Genomic DNA, 13,672 nt, shown 5'->3' on the forward strand with positions numbered 1-13,672 from the left:
AAGGGAAGGGTCTAGAAGGCGGTGACTGCTGGAGCCTGACCAAACGCTTACCATTCAAGTCAGAGAGGAGGCCATCTGGTGGTATTCCTAAAGAAGGATTAGAAGGCCTGGATACCCCAAGCAGCAACCAGAAATGCAGAACGCAGAGTCCTGCTCCAGGGGGCTTCACAGAGGTTCCCATAGAGAACCAGAAATCAGAGGCTCCGTCCTTTCATTTATATCCTACCGAAGCTAGAACAGATGGGCAGTGAACATGGCTTGCTTTTTTAACTTCTAGCTGACCTCTCGTCCTTTGTGAGGGAGGACTCTTAATGCTGCAGAAGAGCTTTGTTCTGTGGTGCTAAACTAGGACTTTCTTGAATATGTGCCCAGAAACTGGTTATCAATGCAGTCCTGGGGTTGTGTAATTCAATAAAGTGCTCCTTGTGTAGGTCATGAGGACTGGAGTGAGGAAACCACTGGAGGAGAAGAAAACCCCTTGTGTTGTAGATTGGGAAGCTGATGGTAGTGAGGAAGGCCAGTGTAGGGTCAGCACCCAAAGACAAGAGCTGGGAAGAGGCCAAGGTGGATTTGAACTTGACCCCGCCCCCATACCGGGCCACTCCCTCCTTACTGGCTGTGGTTCACCCGGGCCACTCCCATGCCCTCTCCTTACTGGCTGTGGTTCGCCCAGGCCACTCCCATGCCCCTCCTTACTGGCTGTGGTTCACCCGGGCCACTCCCATACCCCTCCTTACTGGCTGTGGTTCACCCGGGCCACTCCCATGCCCCTCCTTACTGGCTGTGGTTCACCCGGGCCACTCCCATGCCCTCTCCTAACTGGCTGTGGGTCTGCGGGGATTTCCTGTGAGTGAGAAACTATCACCTACACTGGCTGCGCACAAGAACCTTTGTGTAGGTTGCTGAGGCAGCTCCCAGGGGTGGTGCTCTGGACACGCTATCACTAGCAATTTGTAAGCAGAAACCCACCCTTGATCATCCTAGGTGTAACCATGAAGGGGAACGGAGGAGTTACAGCCACAGCCACGCCAATCACCTCAGGACCAACGAACACCCTTACCTCTAACTTCTCAGAGACATATTCACACTCGGACATGAGCTGAGGTATGATTTCACTTTGTTTTCGGAGATCCTTCAACTCCTAAGGGAGACAGACATTTTTAAAGACACACACACAGAGAGAGAGAGAGAGAGAGAGAGAGAGAGAGAGAGAGAGAGAGAGAGAGAGAGAGAGAGAGAGAAACAGACAGATAGAGACAGAGAGAGGGATTAAAGCATACTCTTGAAAACTGCCGACTTGTAACTTGTGTGGGCACTAGTACTAGTGGGTGCTGCTGCTCTGAGGCCCTGTCTTGCTCACTTGAGTAACGATGAAGGATGCTATTCTGAAGCACCCATGACTCTACTGGTGAATGTAGTATGACACATCACCACATGAACTCTGTATACACTGTAAAATGGCATGTGTTTTTACAATTGCTGCTTTGTAGTGGTAAAAACTGAGGCCTAGGGAGGTTTCATTGACTTTCCCACGTCCCAGCCAGTGCTGTGCGCTTAACTCCCGTCTCCCAAATAGAAGTGACTGTGAGAACAGAAAGTCTGGTTGCATGGCCCTGACGGTGGGACTCCGCTTCTGTCGGCCAGTGATCTGGGAGACTGACTGGGGCTTTTGGGAAATCTTTTCTTTTTCCCAGATAGCACCTATGTATCCCAGGCTGGCCTTAACGAAGATGGCCTTTGAACTCCTGATCCTCCTGCCTCTATGATTATAGGTCTGTGCCACCATGGTGGTTCACATCACCCTGGGGATCAAATCTCAGGGCTTTATGAACACTAGGCAAGCCCTCTACCTACTGGGCTACATTGCCACCCTCGGTCCACTCTGAATGTCATAAATAGAAGGCTGCAAGCGGCCTGTGAGGCTCTGGCTCTCGGGGGAAGCTGAACCATGGTACAAGCCCTGATTCTCCATTCTGGGATCCAGGCAGTTGCCGAAGTCCTGGGTCACAGAGGCCACAGAGGCCACAGAGGCCACAGAGGCCACCATGCTAGGCTGGGGACACGAGGGCCCTGCTCAGAGCTCTTTACTCACCATCTCCTTCTCTCGGACCTCTGACTCCAGCTCCTCGATCCTCCTCTTCAGCTGGGTGTTCTTCTCCTTCTCCCTGTTTATCTCACCGCACTGTTCTTCAAGCTCCTCGATCTTAAAGAACGGGACAGTTAAGGCGAGCTTGCCATGATGACTTTCATGCTTCCTTTTCAAATAAGCCATAAAATACAACAGTCTATAGGTACCGTGCAGCTCCCATGTGCTGTCTGCCCCGCGTGCCGGAGGTGCACTACTTAATCCCAGTAGGGCCGGGAAGTCATAAAGCCCAGCCTGTGTGCAGCCTTCCAGATTCTCTTATGGCCACATGGGAGGAGGTTCATGTTTGCTTTAAAGATCGCCACAGGCCAGATGTCTTCTAAATTGATCTGTTTTTCCCAAGAATGGCTTTTGTATCATTTTACTCATGTCCTGAATTACTTGGTTTCATCGCAAGGGTTTCAGATGGCCAAGGAGAGTTTGTCAGTGCTACTGGACAGAAGCTACCAAATGGAAATCAAAGATATCTCAGTGAGTGACCAACAGGTGACCCCCACACAGAAGGGTCCTGGCTGGGGAGCAGAGAGTGGCTGATAGGGGGCAGACCCCAGGAACCCCAGGAACCCCAGGACTGCATCTTTTCCTGGGTCTGATCCTGAAGAAAGGATAACCAAACAGAGTGACAAAATAGAGCCTTTGTCTCTTAACACTGTCATCAGCTGCTCAGCATTTCTTGGAAACCCAAAATGTGTGTGCAGAGTGGAGGGCGGGAGTGGAACCACTAAACCATCCAAAAGCAGACGATGCCAGTCTCTGACATAGGCCTTTCTCACCATCAGTTCCAGCTCACACGGAGTCCCAGCCAACACCTCCAACCTAGGAATCAAGCACCTGAAGAGTTCCTCTGAGAGAGGCTCGCACCCTCCCAGGGAGCCTGCTCCGGTAACACTAGCCTACACCTCAGTGCTGCCTTTGGCTAACACTCAGACCAGAGGGAGAAATCCATCCATTGCTTGAAAAGGAGGAGCAATCGATCCCTCCGGCAGGCAGGATCAGCCAGGGCTCAGATAGGAACATGCAGAGTCAGCACCTGGCCTGGTGCCCTGGCTGTCAGCACATTCGGCACAGGGATGGAAAATAGAAATGACAAGCGGCATCTCTGTGAACAGTTAGTGCCTGAGGAAGGAGGTGACGTGGGGCTCCACCACAGTGGTTGGCTCTGCCTGGGCCAGTCAGGGCAAGTGACACATGTGGGTCAAGAAACATGTCCCCCGAGATCCTGCACTTATGGAGTGTTCTCTGAAGCCCTGTGTGTTCACAGTCAGAGGTTAATGGGCTCACACATCATAGTCTAAACAGAAAACCAAGGCCGTTTACACGGGCATCCTTGGGCTCTCACAGTACCATGTCAGTGCTTTGCAGAGCAGATCACATGAGACAATAGAGCTGGTCACAGGGAAAATCTGAATAAAATCTAAACTCTCAGTGATCAAAGAAAGACAACAGAGATGTCACTCAGCAGTCGGCTCCACCTTTCTCCTCTCTAAAGACATTACTCTTTTGGCTTCCAAATTTACATTTTTAGAAATCATGATTTGGATGAGAGCGGGTCTCTGGAAATATACACAACACTTCCTGGACCAATTTCTCATTTGTCCTTGGGTTCCCTTCTCTCTACTGAAAAGCCCAAGCCACAGAGATGGCATGAGAAGCCCACCTACAGCAGAAGGCCAGCCCAGCAGGGGTAGGGGGACCCTTGACAGGGATTTCTGGCTCACTTATCTTTTCCTTAGCAACAGGAATTCAAAGTCAATACTTTCCATGATTGAAGTCCTACTAAGAAAGGCATGAAGATGGGGTGTTGAAGAAGATAAAAATGTCTGTCTCCTGCCTGTGGGGTGAAGGCAGAGAGGGGGAAAAGAGCTTCCGGTGGCTCATCTCCTCTGCCCGCTCCAGCCGGCCCTCCGTGCTGCCGGCTGCCGAGCCCACCTTGCTGCGGAGTCTGTCATTCTCATCTCGGCATATGGAGAACTGCCGCTTCCACTGCTCTACACTGGCCGCCGACTCCTGCAGCGCCGTGGTCAGCCGGGCGTTGCTCTCCCGCAGGGTCTGCAGCTCCATCTCCCACTTCTTCACATTGGCAGCACTGGAAGAGTGAACCGGGGTGGTGACACATATTAGGAGTGATGTCCATCCCATCACACCGGTGGCACCTCCATCTGCTGAGGAGTGGGAGGCTGGCCATCCCTTGGCCCACCCCCGAGGGAAGCTCAGACTCTTGTCTACCAGTCAGTCAGCTGCCAGGAGTCTCTCCAGTGTGAACATGTAAGTTCACCCACTTCTTTTCTTTAAAAGTTGCCTTAGAAGAGGGGCTGGGATAGAGCCATTCTTAAGAGCTCATACTGCACCCTGTCTCAGCTTTGACCTCAGTGCTCAGTGAGGAAGACATTTCAAACCAAAGGAGCCAGGCTTCCCTCAGTTATTACTGCCCTTAACCCCGCTTTCATTTTCTTATTTGAGAGCCAGATGGTCACAGCACTGAAGTGACCTGAACTGATGGACCAGAGCTGGACAGGACAAACCCAAGGGAAGTTCTACTGACAGGCAGAGTGACAGCTTAGTCCTAAGGGGCTTGTCGCAGGGGCATGAGGACCTGAGTTTGACTTATAGCACTGATGTAAACATCCAGAGGCAGTGGTGTGTGCCTGTGACCCCTGTGCTGGGAGGCAGAGGCAGGAGGATCTCTGTAAGTTACAGCCAAGGTTCCTGGGAGACCCTGTCTAAAACAAAACAAAACAAAACAAAACAAAACAAAACAACAAAAGGAGGTGAAAGATGGGTCACTGGATAAGAATGGTTGTCATGAAAGCAAGAGGTCTGAGTTCAAATCCCCAGCACCCATGTAAAGGCTGGGCACAGCCACACGTGCCTGTAACTCCAGCTCTGAGGGGCGGAGGCAGATAGACTACAGAAACTGGATGCAGAGTCAGCCCGGACAAACGGTGAGCTTCAGGTTCAGCAAGGAACTGTGACTTAAAAAAATAAGGTGAAAAGTGACAGAAACACCAACCTCTCCCTCTGGTTTCTGTACATACAGGTAGGTACATGCACCCACATGCATGCACATGCATACACATACATACACACACATACACACACTCATTAAAGTACCATACATAAAAAAAAATTGCCCAAAGAAAAGGAGTGTCCTTTTTCTAAAGACTTAAAGAAAAAATTTAAATATATACAATTATGTCTGTGAACAATGTGTTATCTTTCTACCAACAACCTCCTGAATCTATGATGTGACCATGAACTGTGTGCTCTCAGTTTTAAATGCCACATACTGAATTTAAAAAAAAAAAAAAAAACAGTAAAATGTTTTTATCTGATGACGTTTTAGAGGAGACAACTAAGAATTAAGCAGATCTAGGGAAATGGCTTCATGACTTTTCCTCTGACTCACTTTGACTGGACTTGGAGTTGAAAACATTTATTTTTAGGATTGGAATATTTTTATCGGGGCATCCCACTGTGAGTTTTAAACAGCCAAAAACAGTCCTCACAGTGACCTGGCCAGAGAAGAGACTGGTCAGTTTTGTCTCTGAAGCATCTAGAAAACAGTCGGCATCCAGGTGCAGAAGGAGGGACCTAAAGACCTCTTGTGCTTTCTGGAATTTCTAGGTCAGATCACAGGAATCAAGTTCCACACAGCAGCCAGGATGCTGGGCTGGGGCAGTGAGTGGCAGTTTTTTGGAAGTGCAGGGGGCTCCGGCTGAGGCTGTGTCTGGCTGAAGAGATTCTAGCAAAGGAGGCAGTGCAGGGAGATGGAAGGCCTGTGTTTAGCCTGTGTGACCTTGGGCAGGCAGGGAGTCACTTCACTAACTGGGCCTAGTGTCTATAGTTCAGTGGGAGAATCCAGACAGGATGGGCCTGAAGGTGATACGGCTCTTCCATGGGGAAGTCTGGTGAGAGAATCATCCTAGCTTGGAAGAGGAGACTAAGGGCATCTGGCTGAAGCTCTCAGCCAGGGCTGAAAGCCCAGAAACAGAGAATAGCTTGTGTTATTTAAAATTTAAGTCTTCTTGATATCACTACGGGGATCATGCTCACATACAGAACCACACAGAAGAAACTAGTATCTTGCAAACGACACAGCTCCTTACAACTTCCAATTAAAGGCCACCTGTGTTTGAAGTGAAGGACTGCTGACTCCGATTTGAGCACCACATACTGTATTTACTGGATGTCACACTATGTAATAAGTATGTAGAGCTGTGTGTTAACTATACATATGTTTAAAGATTTGTGTATTTCTGTGTATGCGTGCATTGTGAGCCCACATGCGTGTGCACATGCATGTGTATGATACATGTGCTGTGCTCTCAGAGGCCAAAGAAATGCTGAATCCCCTGCAGCTGAAATTACAGGCGATTGTGAGCTGCCCAGTGTGGGTTTTGTCGGTGGACTTGGTCTTTGTAACAGCAGCAAGCACTCTTTAACTGTTGAGTTACCTCTCTGGTCTCCATAAATTTTGTCCCTCTTTTATCCCTATATAAATTATCAAAGGCAAGAAATATGCCATATGTTACATTATTTATCTGTGACCCTCAAAAATCACTTTAGAGTGATGCATGCTTACAATCCCAGACGTGTGACTCAGAAGCAGAAACACTCAAGGTTCAAAGCTACGCTCAGGCACAGAGTGAGCTGCAGGCTTGCCCATGCTGAGACCCTGTTTCAAAACAACACCATTTGCTTCCTGTCATCCTGGACATTTCTCACCATCTGTGTCTTCATGTATTTTATGGTTCTAGTTTATGAGAAACCCTCTTCTTTAAATACTATCCCATCTTTTTTATATACAGGACTATTAATGATTTTGTGTGTAATTTCATACTATTTTTAATAATTTCTTAGACTTTCTTTAAAAGTAGAATTGGAGTTTATTGAAACACAGTGGCTAACAGAAAGGTCCAGGGCATACCCAGAGTGTGGGTGTGGGCTCCTCAGAGGAAAAAAAACACTGTTTCTTGGGCTCTTAAATAGATGTTTAAGACTCTTTCTTGTCAGAGATGGTTAAGTATTCCTCTTCAGAAGCAAAACACAATTAGAGATCCAGCAGATTCTCACACACATTCACATGTAATTATATCTCCATACACACGCCCTACACTAACAGGCTCATACATGCTCACTGACACCGGTTGACACTGACACAGACAGGTGACGAAGCCATTTGGTCTTCCTCTGACCAGGAGGGAGAATGTGATGCTCTGAGCAGGACCCTGCCTTGTGGGAAAGGCCTTCAGGAAACACAGCATGGGGAGCAGAGTGTGTGGCTTCTGAAGCAACCTCACCTCTGTGTCAAAGCAATCTTCAGCTTGTCATTCTCAGACTTGAGGTGAGTGTCGGCTGGACTCGCGTGGGAGGCCTTTTCGTCGTCCGTCCCATTGACGCTGGATGCCTGAGTGGAAGATGGGGTTTCACACCCAGATTCCTGGCCAAAGTGAATTATCTTCACATGTTACTGCTTGTCCTTACATTGGCAGCAAATTATGCATAATGAGAAAATATGAGTTTATGAGTCTGGACAAACCCACACATTGCACCAGAACGCAATGTAGACTAACCAGCAGAAAGGCTGACCAAGACAATCAGTCACAGGGCCCAAGGCCCCCCCCGAACACTCCACATAGCATTGGTAAATTGTGATTTACTGACCAGATGATACCTGGGCCACCACTCAGAGGATTTTAATTAAAACTTTACATTCTTATTTTCTATGTTCAATCCCTGCCAAACTTGAGTATCTGGTCTCCTTAAATACCCCAGGACAGAAGTCACAAATGACAAAGGAATTAGTATAAACAATAGAGACTAAGGAGTATGGTATCCTCCAGGATCTAGAAAGTGTCAAAAATAAGAACAGACAGATGGACAGATCCTGAGGCTATGGAGAGTTAGAACAATATACTAGTTAAAACCAGGAACCAGGTAAGGGTGCTCGCTTCTTCATGCTGCTTGGCATTCTTACTAACATCCTGAAGTGCTTTCTTTTAAAAGCCACAAGGAGGAAAAACCTCCTCTGGTCTTGAATAAGATCTTAGCTCTTGTTTAGCCTCCAACAGGCATAAAGGCAAATAGAGGGGGTGTGAAGAGACCAGGGTATAAATTTGACTAACCTAAATTTCTGCATTACAAAAGAGGTGTAAACAAAATTCAAATGCAAACAGAAACCTGGGGCAAATGCAGCAGGCATTAAAAGTAAAATTTAAAGACCTTTTCCATGTTGAAAATCTTGAGTCACTTTTTAAAAATTAAAATGAAGATTTGTGTGTGTGTGTGTGTGTGTGTGTGTGTGTGTGTGTGTCAGAGAACAACTTCCAGGAATCCATTCTCTTCTTCCACTGCATGTTCCTTGGACTGAACTTATGTCATTTCAGTCTTTGGCATTCATGGCCACGGCTCTTGCCTGGGGGCTATCTCGCTGGCCCAAGAATCCTCTTTTTAAAAAATACTTTTGGATGTACTTAGATACCCTGGAATTCCTTTAAAACATGGGATAGGGAGTAGGCATAGGGGCTACAATAAAACAACTGGTCATGGAAGTTCATTATGTAGTCTATGTCTAAAATCATATAGTCTATGTCTAAAATTTTCACATATTAAGAAGTATGCAAAGCCAGAAGCTGTGGTTGTCTGAACAAGCCTTGCACATGGTCAAGCCAGGCAATGTTCTATCATGGAGGATGGGGTTCAGGAGCTGCTACCCTGATGGAAGAGCTACTGATAGCTGATGTCTTCTGGAGGAGGACATCAGCTCTTTAAGGATGTGTCCCCCGGTGGGTCAGCCATGCTCCTGTGGACAGCCTCACATCTAAGAGTGTAAAGGCAGCAAGAACTGGACTTGGTGGGTTACAAAGAAAGAAAGAAGGGGAGGAAGAAAGGAAAGAAGGAAGAAAAGTGGGGAGGGAGGTGGAGTGGATATGGAAGGAATACATTGTGTGAAATTCTCAAAGAATTAGTAAAAATATTATTACATATTTAATACTACATTAAAAATTGTACAGCCCTTAGAAATCAATATTTGAATACTTTACTCTTTTGAAAAGTAAAGAAAGACTACTGATAATTGCAAAAGAAGAAACGTACATCATCAATAAGTATAAAAACATTTAATGTCACTAAAAATGGAAAACTCCAATGGAGATACACTTTTCATCTGTTAAATCAACAAATTCTCTCAGTGAGGTGTGGGAAGCAAAGCCTCACTCACTGCTAGTGGGAGTCGGGATTGAACATCACTGGAGGCTAAGAGCACAGAACACCTCAATGCTTTCAATGCCCACACCTCACCCATGTTTCCATTTCCAGAATTTATCCTGCAGAGAAGCAATCAAATGCTCAAAGATAGGCAGGAACATTCATCACCATGGTATTTATGTTAGTTAAAAAAAAAAAAAGTAGAAAAACCATGGCTGTCTCAAATTCTAAGGAGTCAGGGGAGTAAGCCATGATGAAATTGGAATATTCCTTGGGCATTACAGAAGGTTTAAAAGGGAATACTGGAAACCAGGAGGAAATGGTCATGACTTGCAAAGTATTTTCTTAAAAAGGTTAAAAGGAGTAAGAATTAAAAAGTACTAGAAAGGTGTAATGAACTACCACTTTATCTTGTGCTTGATACGGCATGTGCTCTGTGCTTGTTTTCCAGTGCTGGGGCTTGAACCCAGGGCCTTGTGCTTGTCAGGCAATATTAGGTAGTATTCTACCACTGAGCTACGTCCTAGCCAAAGGGCAGGTGAGCTTTAGTTCTTTCTTGACAGTCTGCTATGTTGTAATTCATTCTCTCTCTCTCTCTCTCTCTCTCTCTCTCTCTCTCTCTCTCTCTCTCTCTCTCTCTTTCACACACACACACACACACACACACACACACACACACACACACCCTACAATAAGTGTTTTTGTAATTCGGCTGTTTAGGTTTTCAACTATTTGGAAAACTTGGTCAGAGTGTTCATTCATTGAAAAGATTCAGCTGATGGTTCAGAAAAAGAAAAACATACAACTAAGTATCAGAAGGATGAATAAAAACTAAAGCTTAGCGGACAAAAAAATCTCATTTCTATCTAATGTCTTATTAGGTACATTTATCCCACAAGATAGTCTTAAAGCAAAACTTTTTAATTACATGCAGACATTTAAGTATAAAGTTATCACTACAAGATGTGGTATTCAGGAAAAGGCAGTGTATTAGAACTCTTTTTACCGTTTCCGCAGAGTGAGTGGACCCTTTACAAATGCCCACGGGGTGGCATTACAGCCAGGCAGTGAAGCGAAATGCCTTTAGTCTTAGCACTCAGGGAGCAGAGGCAGGGGATCTCTGAGTTCAAGGCCAGCCTGGTCTACAGAGCAAGTTCCAGGACAACCAGGGCTACACAAAGAAATCTTGTCCCCCAAACAAAACAACAAACAACAAAGCATGCATATTCCTCTTCCAGAGGACCCCAGTTCAATTGCTAGCACACGTGGTTTACATCAGGTGATTTGTAACAGCCTGCAACTCCAGCTCCAGTGATCTGATGCTACTGGTCTCCTCAGGCACTGTGCCCAATACATCACACACACACACGCACGCAAACATATAGCAAATTTTTTAAAAATGAAAAAAAAAAACTAGTTTTTACCTACATTTCCATTTCAAGAACTCAATGATTACTCAATAATTATCACACTAAAACTGTCACTGGGATCAAGGACTAGTTAAAGTTCATATCTACCAGAAGCCTAGCATATATTCAGTCCATAGCTCCTTCTGGAATATCTTTTCTATGGCAAGCCCAATGAGTGTCTAAGTCTAGACAGACCCAGGTCTGCCTGTGCCAATCATCCCAGCCACCACGTCTGCTGGCAAACGCAGGCCCCGGGTGGCTGTCATCATCAGTGACTCTGTTCCACCTTCGGGTCTGGGATGTTGCGGTTACTCCTTCCCAGGACTCCTGCTGCTGACCTCGTTTCCCTGGCTTCCTAGGCTTCTGGTTTTCTGTGTGACTCAGGGTCCAGTTCTGAGTGCCAGACATGGCTATTTCAGATGCTCAGTCTTCCTGGTTCTTTCCTTGGAGCTGACCTCTTTCTGACCACAGCTACCCAGGCTATGCTACCCATCCCCCAGCAGCCTTGTGAGACACACCCTTCCTCAGTACCTGCGCATCTTACCCATGTCATATAACAACTCCGAAGGCTACTGACCACCCAGTTAATGAGATGGATGATGAATAATGGAGAATTCCAGATCTCAGTGTCTCCAGACTTATCTCCATACCTGATACACAAGTGTACAAGGCAGACATTCAGGTTGTCCGGCTCGACTATCATTCTCAGCCAAATCCCAACTCTGGATTCTTCCCTGCTCCTACCTATATGATGACTAAGCCTTTGCTTATCAACAAAGACATCAGATATGCTGGTATTTTTTTTTTTTTAATTTCAGGTTAAAAATGGGTCCTTTATAGCCATTATTGCCATGCTTTTAAGCAGACAGACTACTCAAATCCTGGCAAAGCTGGATCTTTCCAGACTTAGAACTGTAAGAACGCCATCTTCCATCTGCCTTTTGTTCAGACAGGGAGAGGCTTGGCACTTTCTGGTATCAAGCATTTTCCCTAGTGAGCAGGAGGGACCTGCCTAGTGAGTACGGACTTCCCAACAATCAGTAAACTTACCGATCACATTTAAACACTGTCTGTCTTCAAGGCTGCTAGAGTTCAAGAAAGCACAGCAACCCTGACCTAGCACCAAACGCCTCAATGCAGACATTGTGTGCTAACCAAGCCCTGCCCGCTTTGAAACGCTGGGAATAAATCCTGGTCCTGAGCAGGCTAAGTAAGCACTGTACCACAAAGCCACAGGCTAACCTTTAAATACAGTGACTGCAGAAGTTCTTCCTGGGCCAGGAACAGGCAACTCTGATTGTATCAATAGCTTTCTGTCAAAATTACAGTACTACACCTTAGAGATTCCAGAGTCTCATCAAGATATGCCACTTGCATCTCGCCAAGAGCAGACTAATAGTTGAAAAAAAAAAATGCCTTCAGAATATCCTGTGCTAAAATTACCCATTTCTTGCCAGGAATGACAAGGAACAAGGAATCTCAATTACTGATCACACACAGATGTATTTCTGGGACAAATTACTTACTTGGGAATGATTACTTGAGGTCTCCGTCTTCTCCTGGGACTTGTCTCTGGCTAGCCTGGCAGCTTCTCTTACCTCCTGGAATTTCTCTGCGAACTGAACATATAGAACAGTCATTAGGATTACTTTATTCTTATTCATGGCCATATCCAGTACCCACCTTTATTATTTTGTATCCATGGTAAGCCTATAAATTCTGTACAAATGGCAGAAAAATTCTGTCATTAGAAGAAAATAAAGATTAAAAAAATCCCTTTTTCTAATAAACACCACTGGTCACGGTCAGACTGGAACCAGTTTCAGAGTTGCTGATACGAGCTGGATGCAGTAACCGAGAGGAAGCACGGATTTAAAAACCCTCTGATTAACAGTAATTAATACAAAGACATCACAAGAAATACAGCTTCTCCACAGAAGGGACCCACGGGGAAAGTCCACAAACTCCTCTGGAGGCATTCAAGAGCTTGTAAGGTAATGCCATGAAAAAGGGAAACAAGGCTGGCTGTGGTGTGCACACCTGGAACCCCAGAACTTGGGAGGCTGCGCTAAGAGAATTGGAAGTTCAAAGCCAGCTCATGGCACATAAAGAGGTCTAGGGCAGCCTGCTATATAAACAATGAGACCCCGTCATATTGACGCCATTATCACCATGGCAGACCAGCAGCAGCAGCAGCAGCAACAGCAACAACAAAACAGACTCCTAAAATGTTAGGGGGAAGCTTTAGGTACAAAACAGCAAAATGCCATAAATAGGCATTTTGTTTAATTATCATGTAATTTGCTTTGAAATGCTTCAGCAAGAAAGGTGAAGCAAGATAAAACGTTAACTTGGTGGTTAATCTTCACAGTCAGCTTGATTCAATTTGCAACCACCTTGGAGGCACACTTCTTCATAGTCTTCCAAAGAGGTTTCACTGCGGAGGAAGACACTCTGAATGCAGGTCTCATCCTATGGGCTGGGATCGGGGTGTCCAGGGGGCAGGGTGTACGTGCTGAGGATTCATCTCCCTGCTTCCTGTCTACAGATGCTGTAGGACCAGCCAGCCACCTCCTGTCTTCCTTACACCTACAGACTGCACTTTCAAAGCACAAGCCAAAAGAAACCCTTCTTTAGGTTGCATTTGTCACAGCAATGAGAAAACTAACCAACACAATTAACTGACATCTGGCTGATACCCAGTTAATTATCCTATGTTCTCTATTTTTAAAATGTTTTAATATTTCTATAATTTTAAAAGATTTATTTGTTTAGTTAGTTATTTTTTGTATATGACAACACTGTTGCTGTCCTCAGACACACCAGAAGAGGGCATTGAGTCCCGTTACAGATGGCTGTGAGCCACAGTCAGTGCTCTTAACCACTAAGCAGTCTCTCCAGTCCTACATTT

At 45.8% G+C, this 13,672-nt stretch overlaps 1 protein-coding gene across 2 annotated transcripts in view; it reads right to left on the reverse strand.

Annotated features, from left to right (window-relative positions):
* Nucleotides 1-13,672, reverse strand: part of Homer2 (homer scaffold protein 2) — a 103,322-nt gene that overhangs the window by 9,956 nt on the left and 79,694 nt on the right. The window contains exons 4-8 of one of the 2 annotated variants that reach the window (XM_034507182.2): nt 12,288-12,380; nt 7,447-7,553; nt 4,076-4,232; nt 2,093-2,203; nt 1,061-1,141 (exon numbers count right to left, since the gene is read on the reverse strand). In XM_034507182.2, coding sequence (XP_034363073.1) covers nt 1,061-1,141; nt 2,093-2,203; nt 4,076-4,232; nt 7,447-7,553; nt 12,288-12,380 — 549 coding nt within the window. Of the gene's footprint in view, nt 1-1,060; nt 1,142-2,092; nt 2,204-4,075; nt 4,233-7,446; nt 7,587-12,287; nt 12,381-13,672 lie in introns of both variants that reach the window. The other variant, XM_034507174.2, reaches the window with a different exon arrangement.

This window comes from Arvicanthis niloticus, chromosome 1, assembly GCF_011762505.2.
Source record: "Arvicanthis niloticus isolate mArvNil1 chromosome 1, mArvNil1.pat.X, whole genome shotgun sequence".
Lineage (NCBI taxonomy): Eukaryota > Metazoa > Chordata > Mammalia > Rodentia > Muridae > Arvicanthis > Arvicanthis niloticus.